Here is a 22,077-nt window from a genome sequence, read left to right as displayed (position 1 = left end):
TGGCGTAAGTGATCACGCGTTAAACGCGTAAAGAAGAGAAAAATAGACAAGATAAGCAGGTTTCAGGGAAGAGGCTCGGTCAGATATCAAAATTTGGTTCTAGTAACCTGTAGCTTTTCTTTTGTTCCAAGAGATAGGGGCATTGTTTGGATCTTTTATGTATTGCTTCGTGAGCCAATACTGAACGGTGTTTGGACAGCTGCCTGCCCAAATTCAGTGCTTCAGTATCGCGCTATATAACAAGATAATATCATGCAACCGTTACTTGCTATAAATCAAGCCGCATTGTATAAACTATGATTCGATTTAATCACACTCGGACTTACTCTCGGATGTACACCTTGATCTGAGTCGAGAAGACTGAATTAAACTACAGTCGAACCTCCCGTAAGCGACCACCCAAAACGTCAAGCCTAGCTGGTCGCTTACGGAAGGTTTGGACCATATCGGGTCAAAATTTTGCCTTATTAGCATATGGTAACTTCAGAGACTTACCCATGTTATCATTATATGTTTTATTCATATAAAAAGTCAATTTCGGGAAAAATACGGCACTTCCCATTAAGAAATTTCCGTCTCTAGTACTATCCAGGAACGCGATAATGTTACAACACCTTATTATTTAATTTCCACTCTATTGCCTGCCAAGTGGTCGCTTGTGGGAGTTTAAAAACAAAAAAAATATTCAAACTTTGGGCTCAGGCTGAAAGTGGTCGCAGTCGCTTACGAGGCGGTCGCTTACAAGTGGTTCTAAATGTAGTGATTTGACTTGAAAACTTTTGGTATTTTGGAAAACTGGTCGCTGAGGAGAGGTCGCAACCAGAGGTTCGACTGTACGTGAAGTAAGTTCAGTGTGAGTCCTTGGTCTGTCCAGTTACCGCAGATCACCGGTGTCCAGGAATTAGTGACAAATTTCTACCCTCAAGCTAGCCAAGCGAGTTTGTCAGAGTTAATTTAATTTAAATGTTATCAACGTATTGCTCCTAAGGTACCGAAGTGAAGTCTTATAGCTCATTTTGAGGTCAGTCCCGCACTCCCGAATGGAAGTCTAAAAGTAATTTCGATGTGAAGAATTACACAACTGCTCCCGAAGTTACACAGTCCGCAGTCACATGGTCCCGCAGTCCCTTAACCTGCAAGCAGAACTCCACTATTTTTCCGCGTGATAGAAACTAATAGGCGTCTACAAGCCAGTTAGGAATCTCGTAGCCGAGCAGAAGAGTCGTGTCTGGGCCACTGGTGCGAGTGGCGAAGCCGCGAGACGAGATGGTGCTAGTCAATTAGCCCTCCAAGCGTCGCTCGTAAACTTATCTGTCCACAGCCGTTGAATTTTGTTACCACAAGTCGTTTCTCTTTGGAGCGTGCGAGCGCTCTTTGTCTTTCCCCAGCGCCACCCCTTGCGTTCAGGCTTTTTCAAATCCCCTGCGGCTAATACTTTTGCTCATTGCGATGTCGACAAACTCAAGACGAAAGAGAGGGTCTGGACAGACTTTTGGTAAACTCGCGGGAGGTTGGGTGCGAAGCCTGCTTGTATTGTCTGCTCTACTCCTCTCCCGGTCAAACAAGTTTTAGGTTCCTTGGAGCCATATGGCTTAGACAGAATCCATTGACATCTTGTCATCAAAATGGTATCATGGTAACATTTTGGCTTTCTCTGCTGTGTTTATCAAGGTCACCTACACAATGGAAATTTTCAGTTCTTTTATTCTAAAATTACATCATCGTTTCGCCAATATTTCCTCTTGATATTATTTTAACCTTAAATACTAACTGAACTGATATATAAATATCTCCCTCTTCCTTTCCAAAATTTCGTTGTAGAAGAAAGAAGTGCCTATAACTTTTTCGAGAGAAAGCGAAAACAGGTAGCAAATACTTGTGCGTATGAACAGGTCTTAGAAATTCTACACTTGGGTTAAACTGTTCCAACACCAAACATCGCCACAATGTTTTCAACCATCACAAAGTAAATATTACAACAAGAGTCAGCCATGTTGCAACGCCGAAAGGATTAGTAGACATCTTCACGTTAACTACTGAATGTGAAAGGGGCTCCGTCACGGTATTTTCAGTTATTTTGCCCACATACAAAATTAACTTTAAATGGTAGGAAACCTGGAAATAACAGTTTAATAAGATAGAGAAACGCCAAATAGATAATGATAAACCATAAAGGAACAAGGATGGCTAAGGATGGAGAAGATTTCCACGGATTACAAACGACGAATTTGAAAAAAGAAGACAAACACTAACGATAGAGAAAAAAGGATGGTTGAGATTGGAGAAGGCTTGTAGAACGCACTTCGAGCGACGCAATTTGAAAATGTTAGTTTAAATCAGGACAGGGTTAAGTTCCAGTCGAATCTCTTAACGTGTACCAAGTGTGGTTACCAGCTGGTTAAACTATAAGAAAGAGCTGATTAGTTACGAAAGGTATTACGAAGATTAATTTTAGCTAATATCACTGTCAGACTGAATTATTCTTCAAGCACGCAGTCCAGATACAAAAAACCACTTGAATACAACTAGCCTCTGCCATTAAGAACACCTTCGGGAACAACAGTCGCCGAGAGTCCAAGGCTAAAATTTACATTAGGTGTTCTCTTCAATTCTCATCGAGCTTGGGCCGAACAAAATGAATCTCCCAATGTTCAATTTTGCACAGAGCGCTCGACAAACTGATGACAAACCAAAGCGAGGGTTTGAACTTAGTAAGCTCTAACAGCGGGAACTAATAATAGCCGGGTGTCCGCAGGGGTGGAGTTCGCAACGTATTCAGATACCTTGTAGACGTTCACGGTATCAACGACCTGTAGCATTGAGACTCTATCACAGAAATCGTGTCTGAAATCGTGCCTATCGATCTTACAATGGAAAATTTACGTCATGTTTACTTTAATTTAAGTTAATCTTTGCCACCAATTCAGTGATATCACGTGATCAATGTGGCTGAGGGCTCTGAAGCCTTCATATCCGCTCAATGACTTGTCTCTACGACAAGACACGGCGATAAGTGGAGTGTTCTTTTGGGGGGTGGGGTGGGGTGGAGGATTAGACGAACGTCCACGCTTCCAGTCCACTGCACAGGAAGTCTTCGCGCGAGGACAGCTGTACGTTGTTGTATGTGGTACAGGGATGACTGCTGCCGTGATACAGGTCTTCATCCAGCCACAGACCGAAGTTTCCACTGGGGAGAGGAAAAAAAAAAGAAAAACCATGATGTATATACGAGGTGGTAACGAGGAAAGGTTGCAAAAAGTACAACATCTCTGGCAAGTGACGATTCAGGTTGCAGGCAGGGGCAAACGAACTGTTTGTCCCGGGGGTGGGGGGGGGGGGGGGTTATGGGAACTTCCGGAAGGGGGAAGGATGTGAAATTGTGACTTCGCTACTTGAGGATAAAAAATAAATTTCCTCCGGTATCCTCGAGGCAGGTCTAGGATGGGAGACGAGAAAAAATAAGTCACCAGTAGGGGCCTCTTCACAGGGCCTGGGCTGATTTTTAGCCCGAGATTAATCACCACAGAGAGTGCTAGAAAATTCTTCACACGTACCCGGGTTGTCAGTCTGCAGTAGTATGTGGTTTGCTTTGAGCCTGGGGCCCGTTTCTCGAAGGTCCCGAAAAGTTTTCGCACCCAGAAAGCCATAGCAAAATCTCAAACCTTATAATTACAGAACTGTTTTATTCACATATTCTTAATATGAACAGCCGTTCCCTTCATACAAGAAGTTTCAGACATATACACTTCTCCGTTTTTTGACACAGATGAACTAAAAACGGCTTTACGGGCCCGAAAAGTTTAAGAGGCTTTCGAGAAACTGGCCCCTGACCCGGGACAGACTTTTACCGACCGAAAACCTGAAAACACAGGCTAGAAAGATGACAAAAACACCCACACAATCCTGTATAACGGAATGGCCCTAAGTAAAACGCAGTAAAAATTTGTCGTCTTTTCGGAGCGTCATGCTTCTTACAGGTTGCCACTATGAGGCACAGAACACACTTTGAGGAGTGTGGACTCCTTTTCTCCAACAGCGGCTGGCAATCGCGCCTAGGTAGAACTGCGTTTGGATGTAGGTTTGAAAGCCTTTTTCAAGTCTTTACCAACACGGATTGATCAAGAAAACAAAATGACAAGTGTTCCTTGTTCTCTTACCCTCCACTACCGATAGCCAAGCTGTCTTTGGACCCCTTGATAAAAAAGTGGTTGTCACCGGACCATCCGAACGACTGGAACAAAAGAAGGTAGAAACAATTTCACCATCGACATAACTGACTGCCTGAAAGAATGTCTGAAAGACAATCCTTCTCCCTACGGCTATCTGGATTTGTTCTCGGTAGTCCTCGACCGCGTCATGTAAATAGCCAACTGGCTAGTCTCTACCAGTTGGGATTCTTAACAGTTTACGTTCTATTTGCAACATTCGTTTGTTTATTTATTTAGAGTGTCCCCAACTAGTGCAAAAGTGCTTAATACATTTGACACCTAATTAAAGTTATTTAATTATTATAATTTTTCTAGTGTCTGACATACAGACGGACATACAGACAGAGAGACAGATATACGACAGACTGATAAACAGCGGAATTACCAAGAGACAACTGACTGACTGACTGACTGACTGACGGACTGACTGACTGACTGACTGACTGACGGACTGACTGACTGACTGACGGACTGACTGACTGACTGACTGATTGATTAAATAACAGACAGACAGCTGACTGACTGACCAGCATTTACAAATGGACAGATAGGTCAACCAAACAAAAGCAAAGTTATCGACCAGCTGACCGGCTGACTGACTGACTGAGTGAACAAACAACTGGAAGCTGACTAACTGACTATAAATAACAAGCAGTGACCAGATTGACCAAACAAACAGTAATCATTGAAAAAGAAATACATTGTACATGCACCTGTATGACATTCTGATCAAACTTGTACAGAAAGGATTCTCCAGTGCCATAAAACCCTTCACTGACTTTCAGTGGACAAGAACAAAGTGCACCAAAGATCTGTAAGGCAACAAAAACAGGAGAGAATTTTGGTATTTTAGCAGCAAAGAAGAAATCCAGGCCAATGACATGAAATGTAACAACCTAAAAGCATTTTACAGTACGTTAATACACCATGAAAAATACAGCTACTCAGAATACAGGAAAAAAACGTTGTATACTCGACCGTATCAAACTCAGCCTTCCCATTGTGCGCTTGAATGATTTTGTCCACTGTATTTTCTAGGGCATGGTATAAAATGGTTATGAAATGCTCTTTCTTTGAATGCCATGGAATATCCCACTTGTCACTAGCTTTTTCCCTGTATACACACTCGCCTAAAGACATGTGTGTACACCTGATTGAAGAAATGTCACGAAAAAAGTATAAACCATAAACGATACGACACAGTGGTTTTCTGGGAAAATTACGAACTAAGATGCACTAGTTTGCATTCTTACAGACCGTGTACATGCATTAAAACCAACAGATGAAGATTGCCTCTTGATTAAAACGAATCTCGTGTTCGCTAACGGTACTGTTGCAAACTTGGGCATATATCGAAACTCTAAGCATTCAAATTTTCTTTTGTTTTCTAGCTTACATGTAGCTACCTACAGTGTGTAGGAAGGCATGGGCAGTTTCTATGTTCTTCTAGATCACCACTTTGGGCAGCCGACCGGACTTTACTAAATGCCACGAAGAAAAACTCTTGAATATCCAGATCATGCACATGCTCTCTCTCAGTCTTGCCATCATTCTATAAAGACGTACATGTATAGTTTATGGTTTCTGCTTTTGCTCAGACAACGTTTTTTCAATCAGGTGCATACAGAGAAAATACAAGTGACTTGTGGGATATTCCATGGTAAACCACTTGAAAGCATTGCGTTAGTATTTACCTGGTGTGCATCATCCATAACCACAAGCAGCACCGGGGTATCATAAAACTCCATCTTCCTGTACAGCGTCTTGAGCGAGAAGCCATGTTGAAATGTACTGTATACCAGCACCCAGCAGTGACCAATAGTCCTCGAGGGAAGGTTGATATTTAACTGTATGACGGAACAAGATGTCAGCTCAAGACATGAATTCTCCTTACTGATTTATAGACATACTTTCTAATACTACTTCAGGGAATTTAGTGATTAATCAAAAAATATTTCTCGTTAGTGGAACAATTAATTTATTTCTTTTCTGTTTGGCAGGCCTGTGGAGGAAGTAAATTAATCTGTTAGATGTATCATACCTAAGTACTTTTTAAAAACAACTGCAGGAATCCTTGCGTGCTCATTGGCTAATTTCCATTGTCAATAAGTGGACAAACACATGAATTTATCATTTATGTGATGCGTCTATGAGCGAGAGGAGACAATTTGACAATTTGTTATTAGTGATAGCCGAGTGGATTCGCAGACTACTTTAACGTTACGACAAAATGCAATGTCAATATCAGGGCAGATGCATGAAAAACTGAAGTCAGTTTGTTAAACAGATCTTTATCATTACAAGATCAGCCCAAACCTCACTTTCATGCAGAGGCTTGGCTACATTTTACAAAACAGTAAAATGCAGTGTTTCAGATCGGCCCGAAATGGCAGTAATCTCCCACCCTCGGCCTAATCAGAAGACATGCAGGAGATACATTAAGTCAATACCAACTTACTGTTCTCAGATGCTCTTCACTAAGGATTTCAGACTTGGTATCCATGTCTGGTAGAAGGTCTTCAATAAAGTCAGGTGATGGCTTAGGCCTACAACAGGAAACAAAGCACCGTTAACGAAGGCCACTGTCATCAGGACGATATATACACTGTACATATGGGCTATTGACCAAGCGTGAGGTCAAGATGGCTGGATATTGTGCAAGTTTTTTTTTTTTTTCCATGCAGCCATCTTGACCGAACAAGGTTGGTGAACAAAGGATTTACTATATGGGAAAAGAACACTATTTTCTTGCGGGACACAGCATGTAATCCTGAGTGGGCAGGCTAGGGTTACTTGCTCGGGTGGCCAATCATGGTGCAGGATACGATCCACAATAAAGCAAGTTGAGAAATCCACAAAGGCGATGGTCGGAATAACCTACCTTGTCATAACTTTCGTAGCTTTTCCAGGTTTTGTTGTAAATCCGCGTAAACCTTTCTTCACTTTGAGCACGTCACTGTCACTGAATGCTCTAGAGATCTGTAAGGACAATCATTTCATTAAGGCGTTTCAAATGTGGAACTTAGTAACACGTGCTGAACCTATTGTCACTTTTACGTATACCTAAAGTTGGATGTCAGAATCAGAACTGTGATCAACATAGTTCAGTTGTAATTGGGTCAAACTTGTCGTTCTTTTCACCTACAGCAGTCGAATAGGACAAGCAAAAGTTGGACTTTGATTCAGACAAGGAACTTGACATGTGCTGAATCTAATGAGATTACATACATTACGGATACTTAATATTAAATAACATTTTACTTCTAAGATTCTGTGTAGATTTTAGCCATTACATTTGACGCCATTAGGTTCAACATCTGAATCAACTGTTCGTATAGTGTGATCGTCCGGGTGAGTGTAGTTCTGAAAAGAACTGTTGTTGGTGACTGACGTTTCGACAACCTGAGCGGAAGTCATCTTCACTTGACTCTGAAGATGACTTCCGCTCAGGTTGTCGAAACGTTAGTCACCAACAACAGTTCTTTTCAGAACTACACTCACCCGGACGATCACACTATACGAACTACTGATACTCCTGGGTTCAAACCATTTACTATCTGAATCAACTGTTCAACATAACTATTTGAGACGACTCAAATGGGTATAATTACATTTGACACATATTTGACAATTGAACCAAACCTAAAATAACCGGAGTTACACTACCATTAAATGAAATAACTAAGTGGTCTACAGTCACCTGAAATACAAGAACACAACACAGACGCACTTACAAGTACATGACACTTTACTTACTTTGGGATGTGAATGAGTTGGGGGACTATTGGAATAAAATGTCTCCACCAAATGTAAGCCCTGTGGGTAGAAATGTACAAATTTAAGCAATGCACACTGTACTTGGAAAGTCTACAGAAATGTTAGGATTTTTGAGTGCATTACAGCAACATGCAATCAACATGTTAAATCAACAACGCCAACCTCTTCATCCGCCGCACAACATCCTGGAGAAGCTATGTCATCATCACTTTCTTCATCTGTCGCATTGTGGATATTGGGGCACCACTGCTGAAAGAACCTGTAAACTTGTTCTGTTCTGTTATGATGAAAAAAAAAAAAAAAAGAAAAGAAGCGAAAAACAAATTAACAAAAAAATAAATAAATAAAAGCCTCAAGGTACATGCCCACACAAACATGTACATGCCAGCTGCATATATAAATAACTAAAGACATTGAGCTTAAGAGTTTTTAAGGTACAAAATAGCCTGTAGACAAGTACACTGTACGTGAACATTCATACCCAAGCAGCTTTGAAGGGTAAAAGAACTTGTTTCATGAGGTCAGTTAGTAACATACACTGTATATAAATATACAATGTAATAACCGACAAAGCAGGAAAGAACTCCCATTAACTTGTTACAAAGTATTCATGTACCAAGAATGACTACTTTATTGTTTCCAATTTTTTTCGCATGCACATGTTTTAACAAGTTTTTATTACTCCTAAACGTTGTGTGGGTAAATAAAGGATTGTATTGTATTGATGGTATTGTACAGTTTAGGAAAACATAATGCATGTAAATGTACAGTTTCTGTGGAGGGAGCCCACTTAGTACCAGGACTAGGATTTGACCCAGCCCACAGTGGCAGGAGGTCAGCACCCTCGCCTCTGCACCAACCCTGTACCACCCTTGCTCCACAGTGCCATAAAGAACTGTATGCAGGGCTTGACTTTCAGGAAAAAACCTCAGGGCAGCTGGCCCCTAAGTTTTCAGATTTAGTTGCCAGCAAAAGTGTTTCAATCAGTGAAAAGCAGGGATTGTTAGTCACCAGTGAAAAAAAAAAGTGGTTGCATTGGCAACCCCAGCGGTTGCAACGTCGAGCTCTGGTATGTACTCAAAGTATGCACACGCATGTACTGGAAAATAATTATGCCACAAACCTTGATGGTGGGATAGCAAACCAGAACTCTCTCCGTTTCTGATCTCGATCATGAAGCTCTTCTCCTTGCTGCAGTATTTTACCTGGGGCACTGTGATGACGACACCAGTGTTTCTTACTGATTCTCAAGCACAGATAGAGGGGCTGGTGGTTCAAAGGGGCTGCAGGCTTTGGCACTATATGTGTATTGTCATCATCACTCTCACTACCATGTCGTTCTGGGATGAAAAAAGATAATAATAATGAAAAACCTGTCATGCCATTCCCTATAATATGACCTCTTTACAAACATGTGATCCAGTAATTTTCAAATTACACCCTGTACTGGAAAGTAAGTCAAAATCTCACATGTTTTTCTTTTCTTTTCTTTTCTTTTCTTTTCTTTTCTTTTCTTTTCTTTTCTTTTCTTTTCTTTTCTTTTCTTTTCTTTTCTTTTCTTTTCTTTTCTTTTCTTTTCTTTTCTTTTCTTTTCTCCTTTTTTCTTTTTCAAATTTAACTGGTCAAATTCTTGTGTTTTTTAGACAACTAAGTGTGCAATTGGATGAGATGCTTGGAATTCATGCAGCCATAATCTTACTTAGTTTTAAGGGATTTGAATAAACTACTGCAGATGAGTACAGTATGTTAATTTTTAGGGTATTGATTTTTTCCCCTTCAATACATTCACTTATCTAGGGGTTTCAATAATGTTTTCAGCAGAAAGGCAACTGGTTTTCACAGGCAAGCAAAAATTTTTGAACTGAACTTCTTGATAAGAAAAACTATCCTCTAGATGGTCAAACGAGGCAGGAAAAATCATCCTCGCAGCTGGTCAATTTGCCTTGTGCCCAGAACTTAATTGAATCCCAGCTTATCTTCCCTTAATCCAGTCCACATGCCTCGGGTTAATAATAATGTGAACAAGCAGAACTTACCATGTTTACCATAAGTTCCTTGGCCAAGCCAGTATTTCACATTACTACTTAAAGCAGCAAATAGTGAGGATGAGCTTGGGTGATCAAGTCCAAACCCTTCAGAGTCCTCATGAGGGTGAGCTGATTGATTTTCATCGCATTCAGTTTTTGCACTGTCACTTGAAGCCTGCATTACAGCAGAATCATTGACCTGGTTGTTGTGTCTGTGCTCCAAGTGTTCAGTGAGGTCTGCATCTTCAGCTTTACCATCATCTGCATGGCTCAGAGAGCATCCAATGCCAGAATCTTCTGATACTGGCGACACTGAGTGAATATCTCTGCTCATGAGATTTTCTTGCATAAGCATTGGACTTCCTTTAGATTTGGCTATCTTTTCCCCCACATGCTTATCCTGGCATTCCGCTATTTGATCTATAATACTATTGAGCACTTCATGTATAACATTTTTTATGCCTTCATCATCCACTGCTGGGGAACCATTTACAGCATTACACATGCAACTCTGTGCAAAGTCAGGGGTCTGGCTTTCACTTTTCAAGTGTTTGACTTTATCCTCCTGTGAGGAGAGTGATGGTTCAGTGATCTCATTGAGATTAGTAGAAACTTCACCGCAACTTTTACACAAAGAAGATGCTGTTTCTGTATCACTTGTAGAGCTATTTTGACGACTCAATGTCTGTGCAGTTGCAGCATCTAAATAAAACCTGCAAGAGGAAATAACAACAAAGCAATTTGTGCGACTGTCATTGGAATAACATAGAAGAGCACTAAGACTTGGATAGATGAGCTAATTGTAAAGTATATCTACTCAGTTACAATACTGGAATTGATGTCCAGCTCCTTTTTAAAGTGACAGGGCATGTGAACAAGAAGTTCTCACTTGAAGGCCACAGAAAAACTACAAAAACTAATTAACCACACTGTAAAAACACACCTCCTACAAGTCAGAACATCTTTAACAAAAAATGGTTGCCAACAGAAACTAAAACTTTTACATGTAGATGCTACATGTAGAGACATGCAGCAATGCCAGAAGTAAACCTGTGTTTATGTGCAAATTAAACTCTGTGGTAAATTCATAATCATTTCCCCAAAACCTCTTGTATTTTACAGGCCCATATAGCTACACATGAACCATGAGTACATCAAAAAACAAAGGCGCAAGCCTCAGCCTACCCATGTGCATGTACATGCATGTGTACACTCAAAACAGTCTCCTCCCTACTGGTTGACTTGGAAGGCATGTACATTAAAAGAACTGCTCTCTTTACCTGCCGGGTTTTAAGGGATCATGGATTGCCATAGCAGCAATGTCTGTATACATTGCGGCACTTGTGACTGATGTCATGAGTGTGGCTATGCTGTACGTGTCTTGACCCCTGTCCATCACAAGCGGGTCAGACACATTAGGCTTGAACATGACAGAGTGTGGTGTGATCAGTAAAACACCATTTGCGATACCCTGTAAAAGATGTCAACACAACCATCTTACATGACCAAGTTGTTAACAATACATGCGCATACAAATACACATACAGTAACTTGTCAAAAAATAATCTTGCTTTGTTCTAGCCACGGTCAATGGTTTGTTAACACAAAATAAGTTCTATCTAGTAGTTTGTGTAGTAAGAAGCAAGTTTATATCATTAGAGAGGTTAAGGATGACATTTATAGCAAACGGAAAACGACACAAATGAAACTTTTGCCGTCTTTATTTAGCTGTACGTACAGTAGAGTGAAATTATATTTTGTATTTGCAATGAATCGTAGGAGACGTTATTCCATTTTTGTGTGCTTTATTTACAGATTAGAAGAAAAGAACTCAAAATCAGAAGTTGTCTTTGCTGTTTGCTGTCTGCCGTTAACGTCATGTTTAATCTCTCTGTTATCACTGTGCCCCCAGATGAGAAGCAAATCCATCACAAGTAAAGAGGACATGTTTCAGAAATTTCAAATAGTTTAATACATATTTTGGATGAGTCCTATCCATTTTTTATTTTATTTCAAACTGATGATGAACAAGGTTTATCTGAGACATTGTACAATAACGGGTTTCATTAAGGCCCGGGCACCAGACAAATTGACCAGCGGTGAGGAGAAGTTTGCCCACCTAGTTTGACCATCTAGAGGAAAGTTTTTTCACATAGGGAAGTTCAGTTCAAAATGTTTTGGCCACCTGTGTCCTCCTGCTAAAAACATCAATGAAACCCCTGTGTACAATGCATTAGACAAGTTAAAGAGATCTAGAGGACCTAAAAGAATTCTGTTGGATTATATGATTAATTAAAAGTACTGTTCACCTGGCCATCAGTGATATATTTGGCATAAATCTTGAGGTAATGCTCAGTCACTTCCTCTTCCTCTTCCTCCCATGACACATCTTTAGTCAGTTTGACAGTTTCATGTTCACCATTGCGCATATTTCCATTCTCCTGATGGAAATTATAGAACATTTGGTATAACTAGCAAAAAAATTTCCAGTCTCATGTCTTGAGATTTGTAAGAGTTGAGTTTCATAATCAAGTTAGAATCACTAATTAGAATTAAACTGTTGGTAAAGAAAAGCCACCTTATTTTAGTCAGGGTCTCCAGGACCACGTGATCTACTTACATGTATAATGTGATGTTTTAAAAACAGTACAGAATGCATGTTGAATACCTTTGTTAGTAAAGGCTGTGGGGGGTTTGTAACAGGCAGTGAAGAAGATGGCTCTCCTGCAGAATTACTTGCTTCCAGTCTCTTGTCTGGTACAAAAAGTGTCTGAAAAGTAAAACAAAAACTAGTTAAAGGCACTATGTCTGGGAGGGAGAAAGTGTCTGAAAAGTAAAAAACAAAAGAAACAAAGTGGTCAAAGTTGCTATGTCTTGGATGGTGCATCTTGAGGAATTAATCCCAACAAACTTGCTGTTTTGAATTCAAATTAATGATGTTGAATTCAACATGCTTTCAAGGAAATACCATACAAGTTATTGAGCATTTCTTTTTTTCACAAAACTGGCTTACACAGGCAGCATTTGGTCACCCCAACTACTCAATTGGCACCAGGAAACTTCTACCTGGAGAGAGGCACTGTCTGAGATAAGAATCTTACCCAAGAACAGAGCAAAATGACCTCTGCCAGGGCCATCAGCTTATCTCCAGTAAATTTCAGTGTTAATTCTGATATTTATTTAAACCTACACAGTAAGTACATCTGTCTTATTGATGTTTTGGTGTGTAGTATCGCTGTATATTTTTACAAGTTAAGCCATATTTTGACGAGCCAGTAGGGCGAGTCAAAATACAAACAACGAGTAAAAATATAAAGCGATACTACACACCAAAACATCTAATAAGAGATTTATTATCCAACTGCCATAGTCAATAAATTTATCAATGAAATAGGGAGAGTGTGACAGTTTTGCGTGCACACGCTGACCTGTACAGAAAACAGGTTTTCTACTGTATAAATAACTGTACAATATTGCTGTATATTTGTACTGTTATTTGGACGGTATTAACTGCAGTTGGATAATAAAGTCATTAAAGTGAAAACAAAAGTACTTAAAGGCTAAAATGATACAAAGAACACAAGACGGTTTGGTATCGTGGAAACAAAATCAAATTTAATTAATTTAGATTGGGATTTCACACTTTCAGAGAAACATTCTGAGAATTTCATGTCACATAAAGCCAATTACACCACGCTGATGGTCTTCTTTAATCTTGCAACCTGCCTTCTCAAATGTGAAGGGATACTAGTTAAAATAAAAAAAAAAAACCTGTGGAAAGTGTTCCATTAAGCCAAAATACAAATATCAGAAACAAAACCTACATGTAGCTTATCAATTTATATTATGGTATCGTGTAATTGTGGATGCCATGGTGTTACAAGAGCACCTGGTATATTAACAAAACACTGGCAACAAGACTTGGCTGAGGTTAAGGCAATCATATGAAACTACAAGACCGGATCTACAAGTGAAGAAGGAAGCTAGTGCTCTCTTAAAGTTCAAACCAAGTTATTGTTCCATACATGAAAATATATCAACTTAATTTAATGAGAGAATTCAAGACATGGAAATGCTTCCATCACTGCACTTAAGTCTCCCACAGTAATCTTAAAACAGTCTTTAAAGCTTACAAAATAATGTGAGACAAGAATAGTGAAAATGATTTTAAACAACAACAGCCTTTTTATAATTATTCTCTTCCCAATCACATACCCTAAAGCAAGCTTTCATGTTAATCCTCGGCCACATACACTCTACAATTATCATGGCTCACAGAAAATTCTACAAGACATGTGATCAGACTAATTTGCATGTTTTTTTCTTCAATAGATATCCCATAGTTTGAACAAGTTGCCTGTGACACTCTTCAATTATTTATTTTTGCCACCATACAACACCTGAAAGAAGCTAGAAAGTTTCATCACTACAGAGCCATAAAATGATAGCCAAGAGTAACTTTTTCACTCCACATTCATTTAGCTTTTATTTCTCAACAGTGTTTCCCTCCAAAAAAAAAGAAAAGTTACATGTACAGTGTACATGTATACAGCATAAACATAGTATTGAAAAGAAGATATATATTACTAGTTCTATCCAAAGATAAATCACTACATAGTGGATAAGTGTTAACAAAACAAACTGCACTATCTACTGGATTTAGTGATTTATCTTGTGGATAGCATCATCCAACCTTTGTACAACTGGGACCTGGAAGACAAAGCAGCTCCTTGGTTTACAGTGTACATGTATCTGCAGTTTTAGTCTCTAGGTTATTTAGGGTGCTTTCCACTCAATGAAAAAAACAGAAAATTTTGAAATGGGAAAAATGGTATGGACATTTCCTGGCAAAGTTTTCCAGAAAACCTGGAAATTGTTGCATGCCCAAAAAGCAAACCATTCAATCGCAGAAATCGGATGAAAGTAAAATCAAACAAAAATTCAAGGCAAGAAATTTCTGAAAATTTCTATATACCTCACAAGGTTGTCCACTTTTCCAGAAATTCCATGAAAAGCTGTCCAACTTGTCACAGGAAATTCCCCGAAATTCAAACAGGATTTTTTTTACCAGATAGAAATAAAAGCACCCTTAGAAATCTGATCTCATGTGTGACAATCGAAAATCCTTGTATGTTTTTAGACAAGCAGGTTTTCTGGAAAATTTGAAGTAAACAGAGAACATTTTGAAGTAGCTGGCACTCGTAGCATTTTCTTAGCTTTCTGATCAAAAAAGAAGCAAGGGAAAATAAAATGTCAGCTTTTATCAGGCTTCATGGAAGCCTGATAATACCCAACATTTTATTCCATGAGATTAAATGAATGTCAAAGCATTTATCTCTTCAGCAAATTCCTTTACTTGGCACTGTAACCACTGCAAATCATTATTGTGGTTACTACCATGAGAACACATTTTCTCATGTGATGTACACATCACAATACAATATATTACATGAGCTATAAACTGCTACCACTAAAGAGAGTCTTGTTTTTTTGTTCATTCACATGACAAAAGTTGCAGATGTTGTTTTGTTTTTGAGTTCTCAGCCAAATTTTCATTGTCTCCAGCATGGTGAGGTACATGTACATGCAATGAAGAAAAAAGTCTCAGAATTTTTTTTCAGAGAGTTTCTTGTCTGCATTTAGCATCTTCAAAGAAAAAAAAATATATATTGAGTAGCTGGCACAGCCAGGACTACTGGATGACAAGTTTTGCCAGTTACTTGTCCTTACAGAGAACTCTGAGTGAGGAATAATACACAGGTGCCCTCACAGTGTCTCTCCATTGACTCTAGCCGTGTGGTTCCAGAAAATAACATCTCTCATAGCCCTCTGCTCTACCTCTAAACCCAAGGAAGGTTACAGTCAACAAGATTGCTACTGTCATCAACAAAACTAATGTATAATAATGTAAATTCCCCGAGTTTTCTTCACCTTGGAAAAAATACCTTAACTATTAGTTGCTCACCTGTCCTGGAAAAAGCATACGCGAGGCAAGCTTGTTAATTCTGGTCAACTCAGAAGGCGTAGTATCAAATGAGAGAGCAATCTTCGCCAAGGTGTCAGTTGCATCAACCTGTATAGAGTGCATGTAAAACCCAACTCAAATTATTATAAAATATTAGTATCAAATTGAGACCCCTAAGCAAGCCTGCAATATTTATCTACAGCAGTGTTCTCCACAGATTTTAAAGTAGTCAGCTTAAAATTTAAATTAGCCAGCGCTTGCAAATCAAGCGTCTGAAGGACACAAGATTGTAGGGGTACAGGGACATGCCACCCCCTGCCCTCCCGGAAAATTGTTAAAAATTACGTGGCTGGAGACGCGATCTGACACATTTTTCATTCTTATTTGTCTATGACACTAGATAGCTATTGGCTATCGTTTCCTTCAGAAATACATGTTTGCTTACTGTTTTTGCAATTTGAGATTTTAAGCACAAATTCAAGCTATGCTCAGAACTGTCTTACAGAAACAGAAGAATGATTTACTGTGGTTTTGTCTAACAAAAATAGCCAGCACTTGAAATGCAACTAGCTGGTGAAAATGCCGGCCGCTGGCACTTCTGGAGAACACTACTACAATACCAAAGATGCAAACTGAAAAGAAAGTCCAAATAAGAAATTCTGGGATTAACTAATTGAATATAGTTTATATCAAACTAATATGCAAATGTTATACACTTAATTACTGGTCCCAAGGGAAAAAGTTAGTTTTGTTTCCCTGAGAATCTTGATGTTTCCTCAGACCAAGTGGAGGGAAGAGCTGAGATTTGAGGGAAAACAAATCTAATTGTTTCCCAAGGGACCAGTAATTACAGTAAGTGTTTTGTTGTATAGCTGGAGTTTAGTGTAAAGAAATAAGTCAAGAAGGCAAAGTAACCTCTAATTGGTGGCAATATGGGCAACCATTGCTTAATAGACCTTTCCCGCATTCCACTTCAGTGCGTGCGAACAATGGCTCCAGAGCGAGGTTGGGGTGGACATTTTCAGACATTTGACTTGGTACTATTGTTTGTTGAAATGTGGGAAAGATCTACTGTTGACCACTAGGCGGCATTTAGCCATTGCCATGTGGCCATGAATCAAACAATAAGAATGTGTGTTAGATTTAACTAAACACAGCTAAGGATATAAAAATGCGTTTTATTAATGAACATAAAATAATAGTCCTGTACATACTTTTTAAAGACCAATATTAGTCCAAATATAGCACTTCAATACAAATTTGTAAAATGGTGGCAGACGAACTTTTAGCCAAATTACAAAATGCAATTGCTTGGAAGTGCGAAATATACATTAGACAGTGCATTGTAAGAGCTGTTCATTGTTTTGAAAGCAATCTCAAGCTGAGTTTTAAACCAAGATCTAAGACATGAGCTGTCTTAAGCTTATCTTGAACAAATTTAGGAAAATAAGATATTTTACACACTCAAAGCAGACTTACCAGATACTCCTTAGTTCCTTCTGGTGGTTTTCTTTTAACTTTCACCGACATTTCGCTATCTGTGAGACAAAAACTATTTTAACACGAAGCTAAGGATTTCTTTTCTAGCTGGCAACCACAACGTACAAAATGGCTTCCCCTTGACATTATTGAAAATAACAAATAATATTGCTCGCCATGAAAATATATCCGACTGCTTCCTAAAAATATGGATTAAGAGATTCCAAACGACCCTGTAAAATCAATCGTTCACAAGAAGTCTCTGTACAACTGGGTGCTGTGTTGCATAAACATCCACCATGTTTGTGACGAGGGAACAAAAGCGACGCCATTTCGAAACATGTCAAGAAGACTATTTCCAAGAGCACAAGCAGGGCTTGAAAACAAATCTCGTCTATTAAATTATTTATCTTCCTAATTCCACCATAAATAATTGTATTTTAAAATAACTATGAAAACAACAACACTCGCATGTTTTGCGAGGGCTTCTCGTTGCTAGAGTGAATTTTAACCCACGCCAGTTCAATACGAGTAAAACTAGCATTGCGTTCACAGTGTTTATTAAGAAGCAAATACACAGAAAATAAATTAACATTCTGTAAACAGTACGTGCTATCGAGGTACATGAACTTCGATGAAAAAAAGGCAAATTGTCTGCAAGACAGATTGTGTCTGACATGTATGTTAAATTTCAGATGACATCCTTTGACAGATTTCGTCTAGCGCTAGCAAGCTTAAAACCAAACAGTAGTTGCTCTCTGTTTAAATGCGACGATGCACCCTTTAAGTTTTCAGTCTTACCAAGGGAAGGGGAGGCTATCCACTGAAATCCTCTGCTAACGGTCTTTCTTAACTCCTGCCCTAGGAAGGACACATTTTCCCATGAAAGATAGCGAGCGGTATTGCCGTCCGCACCGACAGCACTAGTCTCAGATTTGCTTCTTGTCGAACGGAAACCTGCTCGCTTCGCCTTCAGCTGGCCAGATTGTACAGCTTCTTCAGTGAATGCAGATTCTTGTTCTTCTTCTGCGTTTGAACTTATTAAACAGGAAAAATGAATGAGCATAAATTAATCTACAGATGTATGTTCCACCATAGAGGAAGTTCAACAACATCAAGCCACGAGGTTGAACGATAATCCGACTGTTCTCTTCAGAAAGCTGTCTTACCTCGATATATAGCCTTTTATAAGGCTGTACATAATACGCTTTCATTTAATTGGAGGAAGGCTAAGGGCGCATCAGCCGAAAACCAAACCTTTTTTCTCCAAAATGTTTTTTTCCATGCAAATAGTTCACAACCTTCAAACAGGCCTGGTTGGGGGCGTTATAAACATACGATGACGTCACGAAAAATCAATCGATTTTTCTTCGGGAAAGATTCGTAATTTGATTCGTAACTATGTACGTTTCCTTACCTTTTGTGGGAAATAAGGCTGGAAAATAACGCTTTTGCCTTCAACATTTCAGGTTCTTCTTCGCAAATAGTCTTGATTTTACAGGGAATGGAGTTCAGCAAAATGAAGAATTCATTCAATCATTTACATTTCATTTGTCCGCAGTCCCAGTAAGCAAAACATCTTAACTCGCAAGTAAGCCAATCACCGATTCCAGAGGTAACTTGAAGCTCCATGTTATTGCGTCATATATGCGAAAATCTTCGGTAATACAGCTTTTTTCGACAGCCAAAAAGGCCTTTTGAGGAAAATACGTTCGTTGTTATCGTCTCTATTCTTTGTAGCAACGTATTACCTGTAATGAATAGATATTGCCCTATTGACATCATTGTCAATACAGATGACAAGCACGTGCCTCGTGATTGGTAAATTTCCAACAATCTTTATACAGACGAGAGCTCCAAATATTGACATTTTCCGAATGTAAATAATTTTGTAAAATTCAAATATGAAGTGATAACGTGAAAAAGACAAGTTATGTGAAAGAGAGCAGATGTCCTCACATCTGAGATTTTCTCAACACTTTGGGAGTACAAATAAATGTTTTTACGTCTTTTTGGCCTGAACTCATTCAGCATTTTCCGTACTCATTAAAAAAAAAAAAAGAGGAAAACTTCAAGCACCATCCCTGCAGGAGACTAATAGTCGCAAGTCTAAATGTTCTGGATCAACAAAATTAATATTTGCAAGCTTAGCATTAAAATTGTTGCTCTAAGTAACCAAATGGTCTTCGGTAGAAACGTGCGCCAAGACATACATATTGCACGCAATGAAAATGGCTTTAGGCATTTATCATACCGTGAAAATAGACTGTTTACAGCCCTCTACTTCCTTCTACAATAGTTTTCTTTGATTGAGAATCCGGAGAGAACTAGACGCTACAGCCTTTGACGAATGATCAAAAAGACGCGAATGAATGAATATAAGCAGAAAAAAGTGTGAAAAATACAGAATAAACATGCGTAATTGAGGAATTGAAAACAAACAGGAATTCGAATAATGAAAAGAGACTAATTTAAAAGAATAGCACGTTGTCTAGCTTGTTAGTGGTCTAGAATTATTATCCGCTTCGTTAATCATGGCAGTTAGAATGCTAAGACTCGAGAGTTTTTCGCAAACGATAATAATCGCCTTTGTTATTGTCTTTAGCTAATTATTTATTAATTCTTCTGGGGGAAGGAATTGCTTCTATGGCAGGTTTATTCTTTAAGATGTTCCAAAGCACGGTTCAAGTGTTTAATTTCTTTGTCTTTTAGCTCAGTTGTACTTGGGAGGTTATACGCCGGATTTAAGAGGGTAAAGCAGTGCCGGTTTTGTGCTTCTCCCCATGGTGGGAGCGAAAATCCAAATACCGATTAGCATGTGTCGGTTTTTAAAGCCGTTAGCCCTCGGACATAAATTGCAAAAATACTGCTTTTCTTGTACTTTATGGGCTGTGCGAGGCTTACATGGTATTGTGGTAAAATGTGCTGCCGCCATCGTTTTTCCTACGGAGGATTGGAAAGTGCAAGGGGTAGGAGGGGAGGGCAGCGGCAACCAATAGAGGACCCGCAACCCTCCCTTGCCTAATCACGAGTCACGTTCGCTTCCTTCATTGATTCTCTCGCTTCCTTTTTGCTTTGTCGACAGAAAGAGTCTGAACAGTCTGCACGGTATTTTGCTTTTCTTTTCAAAAGCGGTGTTGTAAGGAGATATATCTTGAAGTATGTTAACTCGTATTACCAGTATGGTGGGAGCCCACACCCCTTAAAAGTACCAGAACCCATTTAAGTGAGGAAGGGGAGGGTGGGGACTCTTTTTACCGATAAGGGATGAGTGACGCGTCACTTTCCAGACAGAAATTTACTAAACGCGTAGGGTTTTGAAACAGCGATTTAGAGAAAATAAAAATGAAAATCGACAAGAGCTGTTTTTAACGAATCAATAGTGTTTTTAAATTGCGAATCTAAAGTCCTTAGCGTTCGATCTCGACGCGATGTATTCAAAATTCTTTCCAGATTTTTGAAACCTTTACTGAAATGCAGGATAAAATGGGGGTCACTGAAGTATTGAAAAATAACTTAAAGTTTGAAAGAAATGCACCATGATCTCCATGGTTTTAGATAAAAAATGTCGAAGATGAGTCCGACGGAGACAAACTCTGGTATTGTAGTTATAATTTCTAGAAGTGGACCGGTCTATTGCGTCAATAATTTTAAATGTCTCCATCTTTTTCCTTATGATTAGCCCTTCAAGACGCATTTCAGCCCTCGTACAGCGCCAGGCGAGAGCGTCGCGCTCGTGTATCGCATATTGCGCCCTGCCCCGCAAATCTGCCTGTTCTGCAGGCTATGTCGTGTAGGAAAAAAAATAGTTTGTGCCCAAAGCGTAGAAAGATATAATGGCATGACCTATCAAAAGAAAATAGGGATCAACGAGTATTCAGTTCAAGACATCTAATTCCACGCAAAGCTGTACAAGTGGCCGCTTCCACTATTTCTTTTCATTGTATTGTTCAGCACGCGGTGGGTAATAAAATGAATGACCGAGAAACTTTATCTGAAAGAAAACTAACATCTAAAATTGATATTTCAAGGGCAAACGCCTCTTGACAGCCTAGGCATGTTTCAGATTTCCGAACTCGTATACACCTCTCCTAAACGTGTATAAGAATTATTAAAAGAAACCGTACTTCATAACTTTGAATTGATTTAACCGTTCAAAAGAACAGCTCTTCCAAACATTATAATTAATTGTTAACCTGAAACAACTCATTGACTGTTTCATACCAGGAATAATCAAAATCATGTCCTATTGTTTAAATTTGTATCCCATTTTAAAGAAGCGTGCATCACCTCACCACCCCCCCCACCCCCCCCCCTAATAAAGCTACCAAAAATAAGCTAATAAGTAAATGTATTTACATATCAATGATTGTGAACTAAGCAGTAGCAGGTGAGAAACTCTGGGAAGAAAGATGAGAAAATAAATACAATTGAATCGCTAGGGTTTATTTTACACGACAAGTAAATAATTAACGAATCGCTCTGTTCACTTAAAAAGTCCTTTGACAGGATTAATGGATTGTCACCATTTCAGTAAATTGTTTCCATGGGTGTAGTCATCTAGTTTAATAATTTAAGTCTCAAGAATAAACCCAATTGACTCCCATTCCAGAAAGGACCG

The 22,077-nt window shown here is 39.1% G+C and overlaps 1 protein-coding gene across 2 annotated transcripts; it reads right to left on the bottom strand.

Annotated features, from left to right (window-relative positions):
• Nucleotides 1-1,686: 1,686 nt before the first annotated feature.
• On the bottom strand, nucleotides 1,687-19,194 carry LOC145495984 (oxidation resistance protein 1-like). 2 transcript variants are annotated; one of them, XM_081475586.1, is made up of 17 exons: nucleotides 18,874-19,194; nucleotides 18,258-18,493; nucleotides 17,457-17,515; nucleotides 15,978-16,085; nucleotides 12,681-12,782; nucleotides 12,322-12,453; nucleotides 11,293-11,483; nucleotides 10,022-10,725; nucleotides 9,109-9,325; nucleotides 8,148-8,262; nucleotides 7,965-8,024; nucleotides 7,090-7,187; nucleotides 6,667-6,754; nucleotides 5,903-6,055; nucleotides 4,922-5,020; nucleotides 4,158-4,231; nucleotides 1,687-3,187 (listed from the first exon to the last, which is right to left on the bottom strand). In XM_081475586.1, exons 1-17 carry the CDS (start codon nucleotides 18,918-18,920, stop codon nucleotides 3,052-3,054), a joined length of 2,619 nt encoding a protein of 872 aa, XP_081331712.1. In that variant the 5' UTR covers nucleotides 18,921-19,194; the 3' UTR covers nucleotides 1,687-3,051. The 2 variants fall into 2 exon arrangements, with proteins under 2 accessions (XP_081331712.1, XP_081331713.1); XM_081475587.1 differs by lacking the exon at nucleotides 18,874-19,194 and adding an exon at nucleotides 18,626-18,836.
• Nucleotides 19,195-22,077: the final 2,883 nt, after the last annotated feature.

This window comes from Orbicella franksi, chromosome 8 (assembly GCF_964199315.1).
Source record: "Orbicella franksi chromosome 8, jaOrbFran1.1, whole genome shotgun sequence".
Classification (NCBI taxonomy): Eukaryota; Metazoa; Cnidaria; class Anthozoa; order Scleractinia; family Merulinidae; genus Orbicella; species Orbicella franksi.
This window is presented reverse-complemented; position numbering and strand designations above follow the sequence as displayed.

Coding starts and splice junctions, on each gene's coding strand:
- LOC145495984 (XM_081475586.1), bottom strand. CDS start 18,920: ATGTTGAAGGCAAAAGCGTTATTTTCCAGCCTTATTTCCCACAAAAG. Junction 18,494..18,873: donor AGCCTTATTTCCCACAAAAG/GTAAGGAAACGT, acceptor CTGTTTAATAAG/TTCAAACGCAGAAGAAGAAC. Junction 17,516..18,257: donor GATAGCCTCCCCTTCCCTTG/GTAAGACTGAAA, acceptor TTTGTCTCACAG/ATAGCGAAATGTCGGTGAAA.